Genomic DNA, 25,741 nt, shown 5'->3' with positions numbered 1-25,741 from the left:
TGATTGTTCCATCTTTTTGAATTTGTATAAAAATTAGCTTCGGTAATGTTCAGAGTTGCCAGTATAGGAATCAGGTTGCCGCCGCCTGCATGGAGAAACGGCCTCAACCAATCGACATCCAACAGTCCTGTTGATCATGGGTGGTGGGCCCTCCCCCACAGGAAATTGATGTAAATAACATGTGACGCAATGGGCCGTGTATCAGATATTAGAGAGAGAGAGAGAAAAAAAAACCTGCACTTGATCCTAGCCAAAAGGCTGAGAGAGGTATTAGCCCAATGAGTGACTGAAGAGAAGAATCTCAGCAGATTTGCAGTGACTGGGACTGGAGAGAAGAATCTCAGCAGATGTGCCATGCTGGCACATGTATTACCTGGAGTTTTCCAGCAGAAGTAGGTGGGATTTGCAATCACAAGGCTGCAAGCCATAGTGAGCAGAGAAAAGAAAAAGGCAGAGTAGATAGCGAAATATCAAGCGTACACCTGATTTCCCTAAAGCATTACAACTAACCAAATCAATACCGTCTCTGTATACTCAATACGGTCCAGTTTTTTTTTTCATGTCGACACATTTCCTAGCTAGCAAGACGCATCTTCGTCTAACCGGGATAAAGATCCTACAGAAACAAGCTGAGGAAAGCTCAAGCTGCAGCTTGCAATCAACATTTCCTCTTTTTTTCCTTCATTTTTTTTCTTCTTTTTTGGTTTTTGGATTGTTCAGTCAGAGACAGCGGGAGATGCACTTCGGCCCAATCACACATTAGTTTGAAGCCTTCTTCTATGCCATTGATTCGCCCTCCGCGGGCACTGAACGTGACTGCCAAAAAAAAAAGAAAGGAGAAATGGACAAGATTATCAGTACAAAAAAATCTTCAAGATGCTCCCCTCAAGCAAAATACTAGGTTAGAAAAAGGAACAGAAAAATAGACTGATTCCCCTGCTTGGCATCTGGAAGAAGTTACCCCCCGCATGCAGTATCGATGCATGTGGATACCTGTGAGATCCAGACCATTCACATTTTGGACCATATGATGGAAAGATTTACAGTGCGCCATAGATAGCTGCTCAGGCAATCCAAGCCGGCAATCAGAAGACTTCCAACCGTTGAATGTTGACCGTTGGTTGGACTTCTTCCCAAACATCCAATTGCAGGGGGAATGTTCATTAAATTTGTTTTGCCTGCCACCAAATCTGGATTTTAAAGGTATTAATGTCAAACAAATTTCTACGGAATAGGAAATCCATTAAAATAGAGACTTTTGTAGAGCTAAAGGGAAGTAATCCCCAATAGAACTCGCTCACAGCCGACAAGTTCGTGATTGCATTCACAGCTTGCATAGTGAAATGAAATGTCTAGCCAATAAGTGAGATTAAAATTTTCATTGAAGAAGGTGCTTAAGGAACCGTATACAACCAAAAAAAAAAATCAACAGTGGAGCAGTGTTTTAACATGCTGTTTTGGAAACGGATTGCTTTTTGGGATGGAGAACCAGGAAAGGAATGAAAACAGCCCCACTTCCAGTTTGTGGAATTCCAGCAATGGTAGAGATTCCATGAAAGAAATAATCTGGAAGTACCGTACTAGTGTATGTTACTCATCTCCTCCTAAGGTACAAAACCACCAAATCTCTGCAGCTTTGAACTCGAGATTATAAGCCCATTTAATAACTTTTTTTTTTACCTGCCTTCTGTCATCCATCACCCGTAAGGCATGGGCAAAATATTCTAAAGACCAATAAAAGCTACAGTGGAGCCAGCCGAACCATGATACGGTATATGCCACGTGACGTTCTAAAAGCATCTTTTTTCAGGAAAATCCATTAAAAAAATTTATGGAAATGCAATAAATACCACATGGCTAACACTGATCGGGGTTCTTATGTTTAACCAGCTCTACTGCATCATCTCCCAGAAAGACCTTCCCCTTGAAGCTTTAAAATCCAGATGCTTCTAACACATTTGACGCAGTTGTGGATTTTGATATTTGGAACATTGGGGGGATGTGATACTCTTGTTACAGGTGATAGATAACCAACAACTCACTGGTGCAAGGCATAACATCCAGGTGGATGGTTAGATCAGATGGAAGCCAATACACAAAATATCCCCACCCATAACCGCCTTGATCCTTATCAACTGAAATAAGGTAATGTTTACAAAATAGAAAACCAAAATTAAAAGAAACCAATGCAGAGGAAGCTGGAAAGAGGTATGGTAGCTACCCATCGTTAGACCTCAGTAATGCAAATACAGAGTATTGTAAACTTAATATTCCGCTACCTTACCTTGCACTGAAGACTCTCTATTGCAGACCTCAATAACTTGTCCCCAATAATCTGTCTCAGCTTCCTAATAAACTCATCACGGCTTATCTTTCTCCTCTGGCACAAATCCAGAAGAAAAATTATGGGGCATTGCCAGAAAAATAAAAATAAAAATAAAAATAGAGTTCACTGAACAAGAGAGAAAAAGTTTACTAGCGTGCAACACACCTTAAATTCACCATAGTGAAGATCGACTAAGTTCATATCTTTAGGAGGAATTTTTCTTGAGATTGCAGCAAACAACATAGGGAAAGGCATCCAAGGTGATTTAGGAGTCTTGGGTGCTCTTGAACCAAAACCCCCAGCCTTTTCTTGATATTGCTTAATGGAAGCCGAAAATTGATGAGATTCCACTACCTGAGAAATGGGAAGATGAAATGAAAAATGAGAAACATAATTTGTTAAAAGAAAAAAGAACATAACACAGAACAAGGACACAAATTGTAGCTCATTAGTCCAAGATGGCCCCAAGAGATGGGGCACATCTGAAAAGGAATGGGTTTGCAAACCATGTGTCTACATCAATTACTTCCACAAGTCCTCAAGTTACCAAGTTAGGATGGAATGTACTGCCAAATCGTCATTGGCAGAGGTTAGCAAGTGTACTTTATATGCTTGGTCCTTGGGGGGAATGGAAAATGAAGGACCCATCAAGCGGGCTAGATTTTTACTGATTTATCTGCCCAAATTCGCTAGTTAGATTCTTCTAATTCTTAATTCAAACGTGATTTATCAGGAGCACATTGTGTCTAAATTGGACATCGGACACACCCTATCATGCCTTAAAATTACGGCTACGAAATCTTACTACCATCACAAGCTTTTCATTTTCATTGCAAGCATATAATGATGTGTTGAGTGATTTTCATGGCCCGCAGATCAATTTTATCCAAATAACCCAATTATTGAATTTCCATCCAAAATTTTGAAAGCTGACAACCATCACATCAACGACAAACTAACAAACAGAAACTCCTCAAAGCTGGATTCTCACAGGTTAATGCTCCACAATAATCTACAAAGAGAAGTTACAATATGCATAGACACTGTGTCAAAGCAACACAGATTTAAAATCAAGGAAGGTTTACCAAATTAATAGGCGATGCATCCTGCAATTGGTTACAAAGAGGAGTAGAATGTGTAATCCCTGACACGTCAGATTTGCTTTCTTTACTGACCAACAAGTCTGTACAAACATTAAAAAAGTAAGACCTCAATCTATAACTGAAGTTCATAAAATAAATATAGTGGAATCAAAGAAATCAGAATATGTAGCAGTCACCTTCGATGCTAGGAGGCACCCTGAAACTGACAGTATATTCTGGATATATGTGCGTATTCATATAAGTTTTCCATATTATGTAATGCTTTGGGTTTTGAAGATTATCTACGCCGCTATCAAAGTTTTCACTGCTGGGCTGAAATTGTTCAGATCCAGGATGAACAAGTTCCATGTTCCCCATTATAACACGACACAACACCATATGTCGTATACCATTTTCGTCAACATCAGAATACCTGGCACTATAAAAAAATAAAAAAATAAATAGAAAAAAGAGTGAAATGGCCTCATCAAAAAGTACATCATCCACTCGAACAAACCAAAAATATAACAGAGTACAACAAACGTAATCATAATAATAGTTCTCTATTGCATTTCCAACTCTTAAAAGAATGCATACCTGACATTGGAGCAGTTCACCGGGGTAAGATGAATGCCAGTGCCATAGACGGGCTTGAATTTTGGCTTTACATTGTGCCCAAACCCATTAAGCATGATCCCTGATAAAGCTTCTTTTGAAGCACCAAGCCAAGCATAGCAAACATTTGCATTTCCACGGAAATTTTTGGTGATCTCAACCTGCTTCTGAAAAAGCTGCAACCGAGTTTGCCCCGAATTGCTTAGTGAAGCACGGTAAATTCCGACAATGCTGTCCGCATCAATGAATTGGCTTAAACCTACAAGGAGCATGGTCTTCACGGCATCATAGTCTCTTCCACCACTAACCAGTTTGACTAAGCTGCCATGAAAATATTCAAAACCAGGATTTTGCAGAGCAGGAAATGTAAATGGTTCATTTTCGCCAATGACTTCCTTGAGTTCTGCATCTGGTTTATCACCAGTGGTGTAAACTTGTTCCAGCTCATAAAAGTTGCTAGAGGGTTTTGGTTTTTCTTCTATTTTAAGCCGCTTAACATGAGGAACATCACATTCCTCTGACTTTGAACTATCAGCGGCACTTATTGCAATCTCAAGTTGCACCTTGATTTCACGTGTCCCGTTTGGTTCCGGACTCACATTTGGCTGTTCCCTTCCACCATAAGAACCATGGTAGCCATGCAACTCATTAATATCGGAGTATAATTCTGGAAAGAAGCAGGTGTTATATTCATCAATCCAAGCTATAGGCAGCTGCAAAGCTGTTTCAAAATCGATCTGAACCATGTGCAAGAAATCAAACAATAAGCGATGGCCCTGCAACGTCAGTTCAGCAATTGCCTTCTTTGTTCTGAAATCTTCCCTCAGCAAAGCAATGACTTCCTCTGGAAAATCATTCCACTCATCATTCCGATAGAAAAGTAAACGCTGCGGCAACCCGCTCTTCATAAAATTCGAATAGTTCTTAAGCACAGATTTCCTGAAACGGCACCTGCAGTCGTTTTTGCAGCCACCAGATCTCACCCTCTTGCAACGCCTCTCTGAGGGCTGGTCCAGGGTAGTAGTCCTCTGCGATACCGACTTGCGAGCAGCACGAGTGAAATGCACTGCGCATTGTGCTGCTCGCTTTCTCTTCAGATCAATCAGAACTCGTCTTCCACTATCCAACACCTTTGCGTTCTGTGGTTCCATTTTTAACTAAAGAACCAATCCCTATCCAAATACTAACCTTTATGCACAGATGTGACTCCACAAACTATTCACATTAATATACAATCCTCCTTAAGGTATACTCCAGGAAAACCATGGCGAAGAAGATAGCGTGCAAGGTGACCCTGAAAATTAGTAGGCAACATGACATCTTATATATGAAACTCTTTGCATCGAATACCTTAAATAAAAGTAATACAGGATGAATCTGGTTCATCATGCTTAAGGTCCATTTCATGACCAAGCCATGCTATGGTCCACATCGCATGGCCAGATTATCCAGGCCATCATCCATTTGGTGGGCTTTGGATGCTAAACTGTATAAAACATCGCAGTGTCAGATAATCCAGTCCATCCAACTGACAGCTTTGAATAAACAGTTGATGACCAAAAAAGATGCAGTCTCAGCAGAGAAATCAGGTGGCGAGTATTGGCCAGCACAGCTGCTGAACAACAGCAGGGCCCACCAGATGACATCTGAACATCTGACCATGCAAGCACACAACCCCTTGAGTGCTTTAATGACCAAAAAAGTTGTAGGGTCCTCTTTCAACAGAGAAATCAGGCAGCTAGTGCTGGCCCATCCATGTCACATTGGTCCAGCCGCCCAAGAACAGCAGGTCCCACCAGATGCACAGTCCAAACATTTGACCATGCAGCCACGAAAGCCCCTCGTGATGCACGGGCCCAAGGCAGTAAACCTTGAGAGCAACAAAGGAAAACCTTCATTACAATAACAATAGATTGATTCTTTTCTGGCTTCTAGAAATAAAGCTAATATAAAACCCCACTGTTAAATGTGTACCTGGGGAAGAATTGCATCCATGCATGTGAGTATTAACATGCTATCAGAGAATTTAGCGTGGACTTAAAACATTCCCGGCACAACAATAACAAAAGATACCGGTACAAGGATTCTTTTTGTGTGTGTGTGTGTGTGTGTGATTTTATTGTACTTCAGGGCAATGAGCATGACAGGTTCAAACTTAGTCATCACTACAAGTCAATCATGTCCAAAAGATACGCTGAAAGCTTTTTTCTCAAACCCACAAGAAGTGGCTTGTGTCTAAAAGATATGCTGAAAAATCGCAAGAACCTCATTCACGATGGATGAGAAAGTAATAACAAAACAGTGGATGACAATCTCCACTGCTTCAACCCCAAAGATAAGGAAAGCCACCCAGCAGAATCAATTAAGTCACCTTCAACCATCACCGCAATAAATTCTGGGACTAATTCTGCAAATCATTGGATTGAAGTGAACATAATTCTTGTTTCAAGTTTCAGAATCCATATGGGTAAGGATTAATCCTTCCCACATGCTTAAAACAAAAGAATTCATGTTTATCTAAACCTTAGAAAAGAAACAAACCAAAAAACAGCGAAATAGAGTATGATGGGTATTTTTCAAATTTCAAATATTTTCAGGAAGAGGCCTTAAGCACTTATGCTTAACTTACAACACAATGTGTGGGCCCACCGTGACGTGTGCAGGCATCCAATCTGTATGTCCATCATGTCCACCCCCTCATGTTCTCCTTGGCACTAAAATCAGACTGATCCAAAACTAAGGTGGGTCACGCCACAGGGAACAGTTGGGATCGGACACCCACCACTAAAAACCTTCCCGTATCTCGTATATGTTGTGAAGATGTGCCCCACTACGATGAATGGACACCCAAAAATCATGCCATTCCAAAACATAGGTAGGCCACACCACGTGATTTTAGTGGTTTTGGGCATTTTTACATTACAAAAATCATGGTGATTGTCCTCGACACATTGGAACTCATGTCCTAGAACTTCCCTCCGAAGGTAGGTAGAGGTAGAAGATTCCATTGAAGATGCAAACGAACTTGGGCTTCTCTACAAATGGTTTTTCTTTTCTCTCCTCTTTTTCTTTCATTTTTTTCTTCCTTTTTTTTTTTCCTTTTTTTCTTCTTTTTTTTTTTCTTTTTTTCTTCTTTTTTTTTTCTTTTTTATTTTTTGGACGAGAAGAGACTTCCAGGCTGAGATAAAGAAGGGCTGCATCACAGCATGAAACTTTGCCACAACTTTTATCGTGTCCGAGAACCGACATGCAGGAGAAGAGGGGAAGGAGTTGGTTGGAAGACTTAAGTTTCCCCATGCGGTGACTCTATTGAAACTCTAATGTTTCGATGATAGTGGAACATTGGAACAGTAATTGCGTAGCTAGCCCAAATTAGTTGGGATGAGACTCAGATGATGATAAGGCCTTTTTTACATGGTACAGCCCACCTGAGTTTTGGATCAGCCTAGTTTTTAGGCACCAAGGTGAACATGAGGGGTTACATATAATTGACCAGGAGAATATGTGGCGTTACACATGATGGATGGATTAGAGGTCATGCACATGTCATGCTGGGCCCTACATCACATTGTACATCAATAACTGATGAGATCGCTCCCAACAAGAAACCTCATCCTCGATGTGCCACCAAATTCGATTTTGGCCATCCATTTGATGTATCGCTAATTCAATAGAAATTGACGAATTTTCCCCACATTTACAGCTTATCTGTCTCTCTTCACTTCATTTTATAACCAAAATCTTTTTTTATTTGTGAGAAGCAACAACAACCCTCCAAACTCGGATTCCCAAGACAGATCTTCAGCCATAACTCCACAACGATCTCTCAAACATAAAACAATTCTTTCTTTCTTCTTTTTCTTCCTTTTTTTTTTTGGTGAGAAGAGAGTGTTCAAAGCTGAGATAAGAGGGTTGCATCACGCTGGCAGCCAGCATGAAACATTGCCACGACTTTTATCATGAGTATTGAAACTAGAACATTTCAATGATAGTGGAACGTTGAAACAGAACTTGTGTAGCTGGCCTGAATTGGTTGGGATGAGGCTTAGTTAGATGATGATGATGATGCATTTTTTAAAATGGTACAGCCCACCTAAGTTTTGGATCAGCCTGATTTTTAGGCGCCAAGGAGAACATGAGGGATTACACATGATGAACAAGGAGAATATGTGGGGTTACACATGATGGTCGGATGAGAGGTCATACACACGTCATGCTGGGCCCCACATCACGTTGTACGTCAAGCTTAACCGACAAAGCTGTGTACCAGAGATCTGGCCCCTCTCAGAACTCCATCTGATTGAGAACAATAACTGATGGGATCGTTCCCAACAAGAAACCTCATCCTCGAAGTGCCACTAAATTCGATTTTGGCCATCCTTCAGATACGCCACTAATTTAATAGAAATTGATGAATTTTCCCCACATTTACAGCTTATCCGTCTCTCTTCACTTCATTTTATAACCAAAATCGCTTCTGCTTGTAAGAAGCAACGAAAACCCTCCAATCTTGGATCCCCAAGACAGATCTACAGCCATAACTCCATGACGATCTCTCAAACATAAAACAATCCTAAGACAGAATTTGGATATCCCGAAAATGGCCAGGACGATAAACTGCCTCCCGGCCTCAAACCAATAACCAGAACGTTCAGATCCGCCCTAAAAACACTCCAGATATGGCAAAACGGCATCCCACACAACACGTCTCCATCTCCCGCCCCGCACCAGACATGCGGATGCAATGAAAAGCAACCGTTCCGCCAGAGCGTCCATCCCGATTGGTCGATTCGGCAGAAGAACGATCTTAAAACCCTGATCTATCACTAATTACTTCAAGATGAGGTTCAAAAACCGCGACTTGGGCAATATCCAAACGCACCATAAATCATTAGATTCAGCAGAAAAACGATCTCAAAACATCAATCAATCCCTAATTTCTCCGAGATTAAGTTCAGAGAAAATGAAAAATAAAGGAAGAATAAGAATCGATTTCCCCAGAATCCGAACCCTAACCCTAACCCTAGCAATAAAATCCAGAATCCACGAATTAGGATTTAGAAAATTGCAGAAGTTGGGAGATCGAGATCCAGAACACGAGAAGTTGCAAAAAACTGAGAAATATCGAGAGAAAACATATACCAGAGGGAAAAATGATTTTACATACCTGTAAATATACGAAAATTGATTTTGTTTTTTTTTTTTTAATTTTTTTCAGGAAAAAGGTTTCCCCTCTCTCTCTCGGATCCTGGAAACCCTACCTTGCGACTTGAGAGATGGGAAGCCATGACGGCGTCGGGAGAAGTTATAACGGCCGTCGGTCGGTCGCGCAGAGTCGGTCGCAGACTGCGGATGATTTTTCTTGGGAGAAAAGAAAAACCATGAGGAGCGCCGACACAGAGATACGTGTAGGAGGATGGACGGTCCAGATATCGTCTGTCCACCGACGGTGCTCCAATTATTGTGCTCGCACGGCAATCGGATGAGACCGTTTCCACTTGCCACAATGGGGGACACGTGGCACGCTATGGTTCGCTAGACGATGACGGAGTCGTAACGGTAGGTTCGCTGGTCCTTAGGAAATATCAGGCCGGAATCATCTCCAACCACTTGCTGCAGGGAGCGTGGATCAAAAAAGCTCTGTGGGGGCCATCATCGCCGTGGGACATCCAGACCGTCCATCATTTGCGCCAGCTCATATTGGGATCTGAGCGCAAAGAGCACAGATAAAGAACTTTCGATGGCAACGCTACAGAGAACCGTTGAGAGGTGCCCCCACCATTGAAACCTTACGGGGGTCCACCTGAAGTTTTAGATCAGTTTGATATTTGGTTTTCTTTTTCCCTTCAACCTAGTCGGACCCACCTTATGAATGGGCTGGATGGGTGGGACCCATGAAAGTTTCATCGATAAGCGCCCCCATCCCACTATTCCCTGTGGTGTGGCCCAGTTGAGTTTTCGATCAGCCTGATTTTCGGGCCCACGACCTAACACGTTCTGACACAACTGATGGGTGAAGTGGATGCCACACACGCGCCACGGTGGGCCCACAGATCATTTTGTTGCACGCGCTCCTGTTGCAGTGATTCCCGTTCGGAAAATCATGCCTAGTACAGGGGGTTGTCGTCTGGACCACTGGCCGGACCTTTCTGGAATTCGAATTGTAGCGTTATGACTAAGACTTGCTAAAGTGCGCGGGCTTAGACTTGCTAAAGTGCGCGGGTTTGCTAACGTTCACACCCACGGTGGTGATGCTTATCCACCACCCATACATCAGACATTTCAGACCGATCGAAAAGCCAACGCATATATACCCATATATTGCCAGCCTCTTTTTATGGTTGGGTGGGCCGAAGCTGATGTGATATGCACAACGACTTTTGTATCGTGGGAGATGCTATCTTAATGAGGGAAGAAGAACTGGAAGATGGTAGATCCGTCTTTCAACATGACACGTGGCACTGTGATGCACTAAATAGGTGGGGTCCAAACACTGGACTTGACTAGGGATGGCTTATGTTTCAAAATTCACACCTGTAAGATTGTCATATCCGTCGCTTTTCTCCAATTTCCCCCCACTGAATTTGACCTTAAGCATTTTTATTTCCTACCATCGCTTTGAGGGCCACTCATCAGATGGTTAGGATTATCCCATCACTGTGCATTTTTCGGAATTATTTCTATCCACAGTAAGCTTAACTAGATGGACGGTTCCAAATGATAAATCGCCCTTCCACACGTGCTGGAAGGGAGATGGTTTCGGTTCTCCTGCCTCCACAGAATCATCTTCCTTCAACTTTAAATCCTGGCCGCATAATTGATGCGAGAAATTATAGTGTCCTGATGCATCAGCATGTGAACAGTTCACTGAGGCGCCAAGTCCGTGAAAAAGGATGATTCCCATAATAACCTCCTAGATGGGAAGATCCTAACCTTTGCTCAGCGACCTACAAATCAACGGTTAATAAATGGGGATAGGATGGCTAGGATCTTCCAATCTAAAAGATTTTCAGGTAAACCCATCAATCAGTGGTGCCCGTCAGATCAGTTGTCTAGATCTCCAAACTGCTGGCCCCACTGATGGATAGAGCGTACCGCCAATCTGTACACATCTGGATGCACAGAGACCTCGTGATTCCTTATCAGAAATGTAAACTATGGATGCAGGCTGCTACTAGTTTGTTTTAACTTTGAATTATGGATGCACAAACAGGGGTGATTGGACGTCCCACCATTAAAAAATTCCTATGGCCCACCCTAATGTTTCCGTAATGTTTATCTGCCATCAAATCTGCTGATAATGTCACAAAAACAGGGGAAAAGCGAATATCAGCTTGATACAAAGCAAATAACCAGTTTTTCCTATGGTATGGTCTACCTGAGATTTGGATCATGCCTTGAAATGATCTGGAAAAACAGATCGACGGCATGGATATAGAATACATACATCAAAGTGGGCCCCACGGTAAGGGCCGTACCTAATCCGCTCCTGGTGGCTCATGATTCAGTGGTCCAGACCGTTCATCTGATGTGCCTCATCGTCGACGGTGGATGTTTGGGAGACCCCCTAATCGTTGGACGCTTCAACCTTCTATTTCTCTTGAATATGGACATTTGCCTTTTCTCTTTAACCATCTATTTGTAGGTTATCAATCGAAGGACGGTTCTTTCACTCTCCCGTCCGCATAGGGCCCATCAGATCAACAGTCTGGAGCGCAGAATAGTGGGCCCCACATGGATGAAACGGGAGGATAAGCAGTAGGTGATGTTTGCTGAAGCTCTCAACCCCCACAATTCCTCCCAGAACCAAGGAACGTTTGTTCCATCGCTACAGCACTGAAATATGTTACTCCACATCAAGCAGCACCGTCCGATTGATGATCTAAAGGTTCTGATCACAGATAAATGGTGCGTAACCACACGGTTTTAGTGCTCCAAAATTCCTAATGACTATAGAGTCTTTCCTTCCTACTTTTCTTTTCTGCTTATCTTTCTCTGAAAAACAGACGCATGTCACGCATCCATCACGAGGGTTGAGTATAAAAATTAATGCGCGTGTTGTTTGCTCTTGGAGAGTGTGATGGTTCATGGACATGCACTGAGCATCTACACACATGGCATACAGCTAACCTTAGATTAGACCGTTCCATCAATGGGGTCCACAGTAGATAGATCATGTAACAAAACAAGATTGTTCAGACAATCTTAGCCTCTGATTAATGAACATTTTATTTGGTGAATTGGGACGATTAGCTAGAGCTAGCTGTAAACCAACCATCTGACGTCCACTAATCAAGTAGTTGGGGCATATCCACCATTATGTGACCCGTCTAAAGGGAGGCACCTGATACCATGTCTACTACACTTTCTGAATGCATGAATATGAACCATCTAATTCTTTCAGAGTAAGAAAGATTTTTCTCTACTGGCGACTTTTTCTCCGTGGAAAAACGCGTCTGGTCCAGAAAAACAATATCAACTTCAAACGTCTGCTTGCGGAAGTCACAGTCCATCCACTACGGATACGGGACGTGCAAGTCACGTGGAGACAGGAGGTGAGAGAATTACAAAGAAGACCGAGAAGACTTGAGGGAAAGAGTGCCCTTCAAGCACTTTCGTTGCATGCGGAGAAAGAAAGAGAAGAATTTACTCTTTGAATCTGCCTCACTTTTGGGATGACATCCTAAGCAAGGAGGCTCAATAGATGTACAGTATAGACGGTGTGCCAGCATAGGAATTTCTTCCCACCCCTTCTTTAGACAGGGGGTCATGTAACCAAAAGCTTTGTAGGGCCCACCGGAACGTACGTGTAGCATCCAATCTTTCCATTGTTTCGGTGCTAGGACAGGAGCCAAAGACTTGAACAGATCCCATAAACCTAACTGGGGTTCACCATGTTGTTTATATACCATCCAAACCCTTCGTAAGGAGGTGATTAACATCAAGATGAAGGGAGAACACTAGTATTGGCCTGATCCAAAACTTCTATGAGCCTAAGAAGGTTTCAACGGTGGACGTTCTTCTCCACTGTTTCTTATGGTGCGGCGAACATGAGTTTTGAATCTGCTTGATTATTTAGATTATGTTCTGACATGAGCCAGCCCAGTAGATAAATGGAGTGCATATAACAAATGGCAAAATGGATTGACACATCACTCTACCATATTTGGTTTATTCACTAAGAGAAAGCAATATATTTGGAAAGAGTGAAGAGGAAAAGCATGAAGCATTGCTTGTTCAAGAGAGTGGAGCTTAAAATTAGAAGAAGTAAAAAAAAAAATTGATGAAAAAGGTAATGGAGAAAGAGTTAAGTTTTATTAAAATTTATGGAGAGTGGCTAGTCCTAAAAATATGATAAAAAGGGTAGAGTGGCTAGTCCTAAAAATATGATAAAAAGGGTATTTAGCTCTATTTTCTTTAATGAAATATACAATGCTTGACCCCAATTAAGTGAAGTCGTTAACTCAGCACTCTATCACAAAGGTGGGCCTCGCCCTCCTCTGACTGAAGCTTTTAATTCTGCGGAGCCCATCTGGAAAAGTCATGCCCAAGTCCTCAAGTATAAGAAAATACTACTCATTAGACCAACAGGTTTTATTTTATTTTTCCTTGTTGTGATTAGACTGTCCGTTTCTAGATCACCAGTGAAAGGCTAAAAATCCCGCACTTAGGGGGTATGGATTGACAGAGGCCATAAGGTTAATGGTCTAGATCATTAGGCAGTGGTAATGCTTGCACTGTTGCAGGTCAAAGAATGGATTAGTGAGACCTACTTGACAAGTAGACCAGATTCTCTGCATTGCACATGGGAATAGCAAAACTCCTCTTCCTCAAGGCTGACTCTAGCCAATCCTACATTGACCCAATAGCCAGTTCAAAGCAAATGTTAATCTGGACTGTCTATTTGATGGCCGTGCAGCCTCCGGCACAGCTTTGGCCTTCTATCCGACTGAAGACTCAACAGCCCATGTTCAAAGTTAGAAGAGGAATGATAATTCTAGATGCTGTCTTGCAAACTTCTCAGTTACCAGAATGGATGCATGTGACCAGGAGAAACCAGTTCGACCATGAACTCAAACTGGGAGTTTTTGTAGATAGGATGTTTGCAATGTTGACACACATGCATCCAATCTTCCCAGCACTTCTTTAGGTGGGACAGAGACAAATGAGCCTCCATTTGTTGCATTATCAATCATCATAGCCTCTCAAAACTGCGCCGTGGGCCCCAATGTTGAAATGAAAATGAAGAACTTTCATCCCATCTGGGAAATGGGTGATGGACAAGCTATCTCGTCTGCATTTCGCACGACATCCAAACAGGTCCCAAGCCAATCTGCCTTTGCAGCAGCTTGTTTATATTTAAGAAAGAAAAAGATCATGGAAATAGATGCAGAATTAAAAATAATAATAATAATAATAAGGCAGGTCCAGATATACTTACATTACTAGCACACAGATCAAAACCACCCGTAACTCACTACATGAGAAAATTCAGTAACCCTTCCTGGGCCGATTAAGGCTGCATTTGGATGAACCATTGAATTGAATTGCAATACTTAGTTATATAGTGACTAAAATGATCAAATGATAATCACTTGGTTTTCATAAGCCCTCAGAAAGCAGTCGCATCAACTACAAGTCCAACTTGAAACTCAATATTGATACAAGGCAGGTTACTGCAATTCAGTCATTTTCCACTATATTGAACTCAATGGCTTATGCAAATGCAGCCCAAGTCAAAAATCTAAACCAGAACTGGTCATACCTCAACAACAGCAGAAAGAAGCCCAGCCATTCTGTTAGTCAGTGTATTACAGGCTTGAGGGGGTGTGCTCTAAGCTCTGACAAGTTGAGATTCGAGTCAAGCTCTTCATCTAATTCTCCAACAACACTTCTGTATAAGTTGAAAGAAGGATGAGACACCGAACAGGTTCGCAATAAGAAAATGATCAGGTAAATGGAAAGAAGAATGTATAAGGCTGTATTTCAATGAGGAATTGAGAGTTTTCCTCTCAGAAATAGGTTGGGCTCACAGTCACCACATCAGCATTTGGTCTGTCATTTTGCATGAGGCTTCCCACAAATTGCAAGAGATGGGTATAAACTGCTCTCAGTATTTTCCAATGTCCTGTGTTCTAACCTTTACAAGAAGCTTGCCTAACACAAAAGGTACGGGCTCAAGTTTGACATGCCTGTGGGCCCAACTTGTTCCTCGAGAATCTCAACTCCCTATACAAATGCAGCCTAAGTGATGATGGCAAAGATGACATACATGTTATCGCCCCTTTTAATGTACAGGCCTAATACAAGTTGCTGAACTCCTTCCTGCAAACAGACCACCCAAAAACATCTGAAAACTGGTAGTGGGAGAGTGGACATAATTCTGTGAAAAAATACATCTTTTTCTAAAAGGGAAGCCATCCCGTGCTATTGCTTGTATCTATGTTGGTTATCAGTACTCGTCTCCATGCATGTGATACACATACATAAGGTCCAGATTTTGAGCCATAAAATAGATGGGACTACCACTTAGAGAATAGGCATAGAAGGAACCATTGACTCAAATGACATAGGAGACCATAGATGAAAGTATTCAATAACGGTAACGGTGGCCATAATGGCCAGCCTTATGGCCATTGTGAAACGGGGGCTATAATGGTCATTTTTATGGCCTTTGTAATGGTTGAAATTTCTTTTCTAGGAAAAAATGTACCGGCCCAGTATCGGCCAGTTACGAGCTTCTTCTTTTTTTTTCTAAGTTGGGAGTTATGACCCTATGTAGAGTAACGGGCACCACAGTTACCATTAAGCCTGTAACATAACCATTTTTATATACCATACTATGGATACTTTCATAAGAAGAGGAGATTTGAAGTGAAAGAAAATTTGAGAATGATAAAAAAAAGGAAAGGTTGTCACACCAGATAGTATACCAATAGAGATTTAAAAGTGCATGGGAGATACTAGGTTATTTTGGTTGACAAGGGTTTTTTTTTTTTTTTTAAAGAGAGAGAGAGAGAGAGAGAGAGAGAGAGAGGCAACAAAATTTTATGAAGGACTTGCGCAAGCAAGGAAAAAATACAAAGAGCCGAAACAGAAAAACAGGAACAAGAAAGCCTAGAAGGCTATGAGGCATTGAAGCTTCTCATCTACCGTGGCAAAAAGGGAGAGAAGACGCATATAAATCAAAGCTATGAGGCAGGTTCAACAAGATCGTAAAATCAAAGAAAATGTTAGACAAATGGCGGAAAAGTACTGTGGTGCCTATTTATATGAATAAAGGAGACACACAGAGCTGGACTAACTATCTCGTGATTAAACCAATGAGCCATACTATGAAACTTTGGGAGAGATTGATAGAGAAAAGACTAGGGAATGAGGTGAATGTATTAGACAATCAATTTGGTTGCATGCCTGCGAGGTCTACCACTGAAGCTATTTTCCTATTTAGACTGTTGATGGAGAAATATAGGGAGGAGGATCTCCACATGGTCTTTATTGGCTTAGAGAAAGCATAAGATAGGGCCCTAGAGAGTTAATATGGTGGGTGTTGGGAAAGAAAGTAGTTTCAAGAGGATATATTGACGTGATTTATATGTATGATGAAGCAGTAACAAATGTGAGGACCACTAGTGGAGATACAGATGAGTTCTCAATTATTGTAGGCTTGCACCAGGGTTCAACATTAAGCCCATACATTTTCACATTGGTTATAGATGGGTTAACAAGGGCATTTGCAGAAAGAGATCCCATGGCGTATGTTGTTTGCATATGACAGTTTTGATTGACAAGACGAGGGAGGGCATAAGCACAATACTAGATTTAAGGAGGGATGCTTTAGAATCTAAAAGATTTAAAATTAAGTGTACTCAAACAGTATATGTAGTGCAATTTTAGTAACAATAGGAGTGAAAACGAGGAATTAGTTACAATTACTTTCTAGGAAGTTGTCTGACCACTTTCAATACCTTGGGTCAATAATTCATGAGCGGAGAGATTAAGAAGGAAGTTGCCCATAGAATTCTGGCTGGGTAGAAGAAATGGAGATGTGACTCTAGAGTTTTATGTGACCGTAGTGTACCACCCAAACTAAAAGGAAATTTTATAGGATAGCCATAAGACCGGCCATGCTTTATGGGACAAAATGTTGGGCAATTAAGGAACAACATAACCAAAGGATAACTATAGCTGAAATGAGGACGTTGAGATAGAGGAGTGGAAAGATGAGGAAGGATATAATTAGAAACAAATGCATTCGAGGGAAATCAGGAGTGGCACCAATACGTAATAAGATGAGGAAAAGTAGACTTAAATGGTTTTGTCAAGTGCAACAGAGAAGCAAGAACTACACCGGTCAGAAGGAGTGAATTGGTACACGTTGAAGGCTCTAAAAGGGCAAGGTGAAGGCCCAAAAGGACATAGATAGAGGTATTATGAGAAGACTTGATGACCTACGGTCTAACTGAAGGTCTGGCCCTTGATAGAGTGGAATGATGGAACAAGATGCATGTAGCCGACCCCAATTAATTGGGATAAGGCCTAGATGATGATGACCATAGATGGGACATACCCTAAAAATCAATAGAAGGGCTTTCTAGGATTATGAATGACCAGTTCGAAAAGTTCTAATCAACAGTTGACAATGGGTAAACAGTCCTCCAATCAGCAGCTAGGATCATATGTTTTGGTAAAGAAACCATCCACTGCAGGGCCCAACAGATGAATGGCCCAGATCTCTTACATGTGTGCCATGTATACAGATTAGTTGCTTGAAATGTATACAGATCTGCATTCCACTTCCTAACTAGTAGATCCGCCAGCCAAAATCAAAATAGATCAAAACACAAGAAATGATAGCCAGATGCTTTCCCTCCCTCCCTCTCTTTTGAAGAGTAAGACACAGATCGGGCCTGCCTAGTGATAAGGAGGGCCACAACAGAAAAGGAGAGCAGCAGTCCACTGATCAGGAGGACCATATCCATACAGAAACAATGGACAGTCCAAACAAACTTGCTAAGATACATATTCAATGTACAGGGGTGCCCTACCTGACCAGTAGAATGGCCTGATTTTTGTGCCAGATCATCTGAATGGTGGGAGTGGGAACCACCTTATGTGTGGCTTAAATGCCTCAAAGACGAGCCAGGTAGGTATGCGTGCCTCATGTAAAGGTGCATGTGGAGAAGGGGGTGTGTTTATTGGCATAAATCTTTCTAAAATCCATATAATCAAAGGCATGAAGCAACCATACCCATTAGAGAGAGACAGAGCATATTGGAAGGTGGAGTAACTAAACATTTGTAAATACATAAGTAGGCTCCATCAAGAAATATGAAAAACTGTCAACTAGAGATGGACAGACCTTAGTGGAGTAAACCCGTTCATGGGATTCATCAAGAATTATATTTGTGGCCTGGTCAAAACCTTTCAAAACGCCCTGCACAAAAAATCACAGTTGTAAGCATTGCTAGAGAAGTGATAGCTGGGGAGGGAGCACAAATTTCAAATCTTACCACTATATTCCTTCCATCATTTGTGACGATTGATATTGTTTCTGCACAGAATGGAGAAAATTAACGCACAGCCAGATGAGAGTTCATTCTAAATCCTGAAAAGAGATACTTAACAAACATTTAGGGTGTTGGATGCACTAGCGGATTGAATTGCAATTATTACTCCGATAAAGTGGAATAACCAATTGCAGGGTGAAAGGCTGGGAGATAGTGATAGTGATGATGATTGATGATGATGACAATAATGCTGATGATGAAAGTGAATTCACCAAATCGTGCATTCCTTGGCATCCTGTTGAGGGTTTGGGCTCCAAATTGCAATTACATTACTTTCAAGCTGGACTAGAAAGACATAACTGTGATTTGAAGGCTACTTCCTCCTTGTGAATGGTGGGAAAGACCAAAAACTTTTTTTTTGTCATTTCCTCTTGATTAAATTGAGTGTTCTTCAATTCACCAGTGCAACCAAGCGCAGCGTTAATGATGAGACCTTGTCCGTTTGTTGGATGAGAATTTTTTAGCTGGCGGTGACAAAAACTCATTAAAGAACAAGTTGTGATGGGAATGAATTTCTGCTACAAAAGTAAAGCCTTGAGGCACCCTCTTTAACAATGAAGCTTTGTTATTAGATTCTTGGAAAAAGAACCATGTTATAAGTGAATATATGATCGATATAGAAATTATAGTCAATCAATAAAAAAGGATTAATTAGGATTTGCTTACGGTCGACAAGAGCCTCGAGTCCAAGACCACTCGACATTGTGCCGCTGCCAACACTGGTAATTATGAGAAGTCCTCCGGAAGCAAACCTGGGAATATTGTACACTACAACAAAAAGAAAACAAGAATCTATGACTCAGAACCCACGCACTGCTTAGAACCCCTGCAAAACCTATGGGAGACTATAAGAAATGAGAAGGAGATAAGAGCAGGTCGGAGCCATTATCGCCTCAACCTAGTTTTGTGGTGCATTCCCATATCCTCATTTGGGAATTGCCCAATGGAACCATTTAGCATATCTTCATGTCCGCATTATCCAAAGTGCCAAATGTCACTTTACCAAAATGCAGATGCAGGAATGCATAAAGATGCCTTCCGCATTCTATGGTACATCCAAACAGTCCTAAGTTGATGCAAGATAATTAACCACTCGCTCTAAAAGCTTGAACTGATAAAGCATGACGAATTAATCCATTTATCTCATAGCCCGGGCCCCACATCCATGGGTTAGGTCCTCGGCCGAACCCTCCTCGTGGGCCCCAAATCACATGGGTTCCGCCTCACACGAGTCACCCACCTCATATAGGCCCCAAATCACATAGGTTCCACAGGCCACCCACCTCGAGTGTGCCCCCGCATCCCACAGGCCACCCCACTCAAACCCGGTGTGAAAATGTTCATGCATTAATCACCCCCGGCGATGAGTCTCGAACACGAGACCTTCCGCTCTGATATCAATTTGATGCAGGACAATTAACTACTTACTCTAAAAGTTCGAGCTTTTAGAGCAAGTGGCTCATTGTCCTACATCACAAGGCCAATGCATATTCAAGTTTGCAAGAGCAAAATCATCAGTTGTAATTGTATATGCATGGGACACAAGTACCAATAAATACCATACCAAGCTACAGTTATATATCCTACCAGCAAAATTTAATCTCGTTTCCAGAATGCGAAGACGAGAACTCGTTTCGCAGTGGATTTCGAAGTATCAAGGAAAACCCCGCACTTCAGCAGTTCAACATTAACCAGTTTAATGGCAAGCTTCCACAATCAACTGGAACAGCAGAGAGCTCAAATGAAAAAGAGATAAAACCCACCCAAATAGCAAGCTTCCACAATCAAACTGGAATAGCATGGAACTCAAATGAAAAACAGATAAACCCACCCAAAAGGCATGAATCAGTCTATGGCATGCAATAGGTTACACTTGAAAGGGTAAATCAATCTATGGGCATGAAATTGACATCAAGGTGCACCATTGTTTAGGGGACTTTTGTGTAAGTTGCAACAGGCTCATAGGATGCATCGTCACATGGACCACATGTAGGGACATGGATAATAGCAGCCATCCGTCATTTGGCCGCTATTGTAGACGGGACGCCATTCAATCATGGTGGTCAAACAACAATCATGATCATTGACTTGTGGAGTTGAATGCAAAGCACTGAAATGGTTCACATTCAGCTCTAAACATAGATGATCAGGCTTATCTACTAAGCGTGAATTTTGACCATGGACATGAATATTGGTATCGTATCAGCCAATACAGCTGTATCGTATCTGTATCGAAAGGAGGCAATATGCGATACGGGGTCGTATCGGCTCAATATGAAAAAACTGACCTGTATCAGCCCGTATCGACACCGATACTAGCTGAGATGCCCATAAAAGCCCAATTTTGATTTTTTATTATTATTATTATTCAAAATTTCACTCATTTCTCCTCTTTTTATTTTCATTCAAATCATGAAAGAAGCTTAAAAACTTGTTTTAGGCTACATCTAGACCTATTTTGTGATCAAAACAAATTATTTGAATGGGGTTTGACAAATCGAAGTGAAGTGGACCATTATGGGAAAAAAAAATGGAAAGAATGGTAAACCTTCACGTTCTGTTTAATATTTTCAACTTCTTTTTGTTGTATTTCAATGTAATAGGCCCTAGTTCACCAAATCATGCTTGATTTGTGTTCAATTAGGGCCCATTTAGTTGACATTCAACAAGTCATATCGTCATACAACATTCTTATCAAAGAATGGTCCGATGCACCATTTGATACACCATTGAATACATGCTCAAAATAAATAAAATAAAATAAAAAATGATAGATTCTTGAAGATTTCATTTTTTTTCCTATTTTTCTAATATTTTCGTGTTTTTTTTGCTTTAAAAAAAAAAAAATCTGACCGATACGGCCCTGATACCAATACGCAACGTCATATCGTATCGTTTTTATGTCGAGCCGATATGCCGACCGATACCAACATTCAGAACCATGATTTTGACTGACACCCATCCACACAGTGCCAAATGAACAATTTCAATCATCTGACAATCTCTCCAAGTGGGACCAACGTGGACACACATGTTGGGTGAGCCAAAATCGCAAAAACAAACTCTTTTTTCTAAATCCAAACTTCCAATCATGGTGATAAATATTGTTATTGGCGATTTCTCAGCTCAGGAATTTCTCATGAGATTTTCAGATTTTGAGGTTTTCAAAGAGAAAATCTCACTGAGAATGATTTTATATATATATATATATAAATTTATGTTAATATATCACATATATATAAATTTATGTTAATATATCACATATGTAACAACTATTTAAAATTTTGTGTTAATATGGGCAATAAAATTGCAGAGAAACTTAAGACTCCCGATAGTTTGAAAATCAGGCGATATTACCACGAAAATATTGTTTGACTAATATTTTGTGTAAATATCGCGAGAATTTCAATATCTCAAAGATATTGGTTACAGTGATTCCGATGAATCATGAGCATTACATGTAGAAAAAGGGTGATAAAACTGTGGAGCTGCCTGATTCGTGTGTGTGTGTGTGTGTGTGTGTGTGTGTGTGTTGCCTATGGTTCAGTAATCCATGTTGTTGATATGATTAACCCCACTGTTGATGGTCCAGGCCCTAAAATGGTCCCCAGATTGGAGGATCCTACCCATTGATCTTTGGCGTTTTTCACTTCACATGGACAATTGCTGTATTTTCTTTCTTAACCTACTATTTTCTGTAGAGATATTGAAGGGTTATTTTTTTTTCTTTTTTGAAAGGCAACGAAATATGAATATATATAAAAAGGAGAAAAACAAAAGAGTGACTGCTGAGATGGCAGAAACTCCTGAGAACAGATTACAAGCCAATAAAAGTTAACTCATGGCCCTTTAACCTATCTGCTTGAGATGCCCATTCTACTATCATATGTTTAGCTCTAGAAGAAACTACATGGGCTGAACTACAAACATCTGAGAAACATCTTTCGTTTCTTTCCTCCCAAACTGCCCACCAAATCGCAGGATGCCCATCCTCCATAGAGAGGTTCTGAAATGACCAAGACTGACCCCATACCAAGCTTGAAAGAAGTCTGTTGTCAAGCAGGGGGCGCTCCAACCAACGTTGAAGAGAAGGCAGAAATGAGCCCAGATTTGAGAAGAGAACGGGCAGTGAAGAAAAAGATGATTCGCTGATTCTTCATTCCGCATACAGCAGAGACAAATGTTAACTAGGAACATACCTCTCTTGCGCAGATTGTCGACCGTTAGGATTTTCTGTTTGCAAACGAGCCATCTGAATACCTGGATTTTTGGCAGGGCGAGGGATTTCCAGATCCGATAGATGTTCTGGGATTCAAGAGACACCGGACTGATAAGAAGGGAGGTGTACAGGGATTTAACCGAGAAAGAACTGCTTTTTGCCAGTCTCCATATTAAAGCATCTTCTGCTGACTGATCTGGAGAGGTTGCAGCTACACAATTCAGCAATTCCACGCATTCAGCGACCTCCCAATCTTGCAAATTACGCCTGCTAGGCAGATTCCACATGATGTTATTACCTTGGAGCTCATAACAATCAGCGACAAAGCAGTCCTTTGAGGGGGCAAGAAGATAAATATTAGGGAACCTATCTTTCAGAAGAGAGGGACCGATCCAAGGATCTTTACAGAATCAAATTCTATTCCCTTTGCCCAGCTCAAAAGCCATAACCCTCGACACTAAAGACTGTTGCTTCTGAAAGAAACTCACAGGATGAGTATGCTGTATTGCCTTCAAAAATATGTGATGCAATGACTGATGCAATTTTACTATGGATGTATGTAATTCATATAGGGACTTACATGATACTTAGACTATGAAACACTGATATGCAGGCACTCAGAAACTGTATGCATGGCATAAACTAGCTCAAATTAAACAAACTAAATTGTGGAACCCACCGATGGTAGACTCTCAGGAGTTTCAACACCCGGTCAAGGGTTCGAGTATCCATAGGTGGTGAAATTCGACTGAAGTGTGAGTGTGCGGGGTGTGTGTGCACTTATTTAATTAATTTTACAAAAAAAAAAAACAAAAAAACAAAAAAAAAAAAAAAAACTAACTAAATTGTGGAACCCACTGATGCTAAGTCAGATTGGGTGAGCAATCCTAACCTTTGAAATAAGACCATTAGACTTTTTTCACTTTTAACTATCCAATAAAATATCCACCAATTCAATTATCGGATAATCAAATAAGTGCAATTGCTAGTCCACATGATTTTGAAGTTTAATTGGAATTAATTGTATGCCATGTATGCAATTTCTGACTATTTCCTAAGTGCCTGCATATTATCCATAAAAATCTGTTAGAGTATAGAAAATTTTCTGAATTCATATTACCGTCCGCTGTCCCCCCCAGTCCTCCCAAAACATCATGAAATCCCAAACCCGCTAAAATTTCAGGTTAGAATCCCAGGTTTGTGGTAACTAATAGAAAGAAATCAGTAAATTAATTAATACCCAAGTGGACAAGAATCCTCTACAACACCTATTCTACACTAACATGGTAACACCCAAGCTTTTGGGACCCGCCATGTTGTAGGTGTAAAATACACTGTCTACCATGTTCTATCCTTTATTCTAGGACCTGGAGCAAACAATCAGCAAGATCCACAACTCAGCTGGACCACGCCACATGGAACAATGGGAATGGGATGCCAGCCACAGGTTTGTGTTTGGGGCCGCCGTGGTGTGTGTATTTCATCAAATCCGTTAATCAGGTGTAACTCACCAGGATGAGGCGAAAATACAAAAACCAGCCTGATCCAAGAAGCAGGCGGGCCACACCATGTGAACTTAGAGGTTTTAGAGTAGTTTTTACATTATTCACATTGGTGTCGCCCACCAGAGGTTTTTATCGGGGGTGATCTTTTGTATGTACGATCAACTAATGGTTCTCACCTGATGGACGGAGCACATTTACACGTAGAACATGGTGGAACCCAGAAAGGTTGGGTGTTTTACGCAGTGTTGTAGACGATTCAGGTCCTGCCCAACTTAGAATTCCTGCCATAAATAACTGAATTCACACATTCCAAACAAAATCACAGTAAACAAAACTCAGTGTGTACTGTCCCAACATACTTAAACAAGAAAGAAAGGGAACGAAAAAAAAAAAAAGGTATTCTCTCGGGCATTTTCGCAAACAGCCCATGCGCATCATTCTCCGTGAAATGAGGTCCCTTCATATAAAGATTTCTCGATGGTTATACATTGAGGAACAAAAATAAAAAATAAATAAATAAACGAAGAGGAAAGAATCAGAAAGAGAGAAATTACCTCTTTCGATTAAAAGGTTGCTGTAGGGAAATGGAATACGAAAGGAGCAGAAAATACCCTAACAAAATGCTTCTTCATTTTCTGGGGCTGAATAGGAATTATCGAGGCCCGGAACCCGTTGCCGAGTTTTTTTGTTTTTTGTTTTTTGTTTTTTTTTTTTTTTCCTATCCATGATTTGATTCTGGGCTTAGGTAACTGTGAGGCGCGGCTTCGGTGGATCCTTTAATATGGGGCCCACCTTGATGTGTACACCTTACATCCACGACGTCCATCCGTTTTGACATATCATTTTATGGGATGACGCCAAAAATAAAGCAAATATGTATCTCATTTGGGCCACACCATGGGAAACTGTCGTGATTGAATATCAGCCACTAAAAACTTATTGGTGGCCACGGAATATTTATTTGTCATCCAACTTGTTGATAAGGTCACAGAAACTTCGGCTGAAAGACACAAAAATTTCAGCTAGATACGAAACTTTTGTCGCCCACAAGAAGATTTTAATTGGTAATCATAACTCTTTCGTGTGGTGTGGTCCACCTGAGATTTAGATCTGTTTTATTTTTTTTTATATTCTAACATGACCTGTCAAAAACGATGGACGTGGTTGATGTAAGGCACGTACATGATGGTGGGTCCCATGGTCAATGAATCTACCACCTTCAGTGGACTTGAGGATCCATCGAAGTCGCTCCCCTTCAATATGTACGGTAGATTATACTTGGGCTTAGTCACTCTGTTAGTTGCTAATAAAAACTATTTTTTTATCTTTAAAAAAACTTAAATGGCCCGCAGCCCATGAAATCAGCTGTCTATCATAAGTTATCCATGAAAATGACATGAAAAAAATAATATCTAAATACACAA

General features: G+C 41.0%; 2 protein-coding genes and 1 long non-coding RNA gene across 6 annotated transcripts; 1 reads left to right on the top strand and 2 right to left on the bottom strand.

Annotated features, from left to right (window-relative positions):
* Positions 1-456: 456 nt before the first annotated feature.
* On the bottom strand, positions 457-5,174 carry LOC131247992 (inactive poly [ADP-ribose] polymerase RCD1-like). Its single transcript, XM_058248018.1, has 6 exons — positions 4,006-5,174; positions 3,606-3,847; positions 3,412-3,509; positions 2,492-2,680; positions 2,285-2,380; positions 457-816 (listed from the first exon to the last, which is right to left on the bottom strand). Exons 1-6 carry the CDS (start codon positions 5,172-5,174, stop codon positions 778-780), a joined length of 1,833 nt encoding a protein of 610 aa, XP_058104001.1. The 3' UTR covers positions 457-777.
* Positions 5,124-25,030, bottom strand: LOC131247994 (sm-like protein LSM8). Of its 4 annotated transcripts, none has more exons than XM_058248024.1 (8): positions 24,872-25,030; positions 24,494-24,598; positions 19,260-19,361; positions 18,537-18,577; positions 18,386-18,460; positions 15,296-15,348; positions 14,789-14,917; positions 5,124-5,317 (listed from the first exon to the last, which is right to left on the bottom strand). In XM_058248024.1, the coding sequence occupies exons 3-7, from the start codon at positions 19,294-19,296 to the stop codon at positions 14,827-14,829; spliced, it is 297 nt and encodes a 98-aa protein (XP_058104007.1). In that variant the 5' UTR covers positions 19,297-19,361; positions 24,494-24,598; positions 24,872-25,030; the 3' UTR covers positions 5,124-5,317; positions 14,789-14,826. The 4 variants fall into 4 exon arrangements, with proteins under 4 accessions (XP_058104007.1, XP_058104004.1, XP_058104006.1 ...); XM_058248021.1 differs by having other exon boundaries at positions 24,494-24,611; positions 24,872-25,029; XM_058248022.1 differs by lacking the exon at positions 5,124-5,317 and adding an exon at positions 13,411-13,875 and having other exon boundaries at positions 24,494-24,611; positions 24,872-25,029.
* LOC131247996 (uncharacterized) lies at positions 7,458-8,692 on the top strand. The gene is made up of 2 exons (XR_009172114.1): positions 7,458-7,557; positions 8,223-8,692. It is a non-coding gene; the product is annotated as an uncharacterized LOC131247996 (long non-coding RNA).
* Positions 25,031-25,741: the final 711 nt, after the last annotated feature.

This window comes from Magnolia sinica, chromosome 6 (assembly GCF_029962835.1).
Source record: "Magnolia sinica isolate HGM2019 chromosome 6, MsV1, whole genome shotgun sequence".
Classification (NCBI taxonomy): domain Eukaryota; kingdom Viridiplantae; phylum Streptophyta; class Magnoliopsida; order Magnoliales; family Magnoliaceae; genus Magnolia; species Magnolia sinica.
The sequence above is the reverse complement of the archived record's forward strand: the minus strand, read 5'-3'. Positions and strand labels throughout refer to the sequence as shown.

Coding starts and splice junctions, on each gene's coding strand:
- LOC131247992 (XM_058248018.1), bottom strand. CDS start 5,174: ATGGAACCACAGAACGCAAAGGTGTTGGATAGTGGAAGACGAGTTCTG. Junction 3,510..3,605: donor GGTGCCTCCTAGCATCGAAG/GTGACTGCTACA, acceptor ATGTTTGTACAG/ACTTGTTGGTCAGTAAAGAA. Junction 2,381..2,491: donor TTCACTATGGTGAATTTAAG/GTGTGTTGCACG, acceptor GATTTGTGCCAG/AGGAGAAAGATAAGCCGTGA.
- LOC131247994 (XM_058248021.1), bottom strand. CDS start 24,605: ATGGCAGGAATTCTAAGTTGGGCAGGACCTGAATCGTCTACAACACTG. Junction 19,362..24,493: donor AAATGTGCTCCGTCCATCAG/GTGAGAACCATT, acceptor TTTTTGTTGTAG/TGTACAATATTCCCAGGTTT. Junction 18,461..18,536: donor ATGATGGAAGGAATATAGTG/GTAAGATTTGAA, acceptor TTTTTTGTGCAG/GGCGTTTTGAAAGGTTTTGA.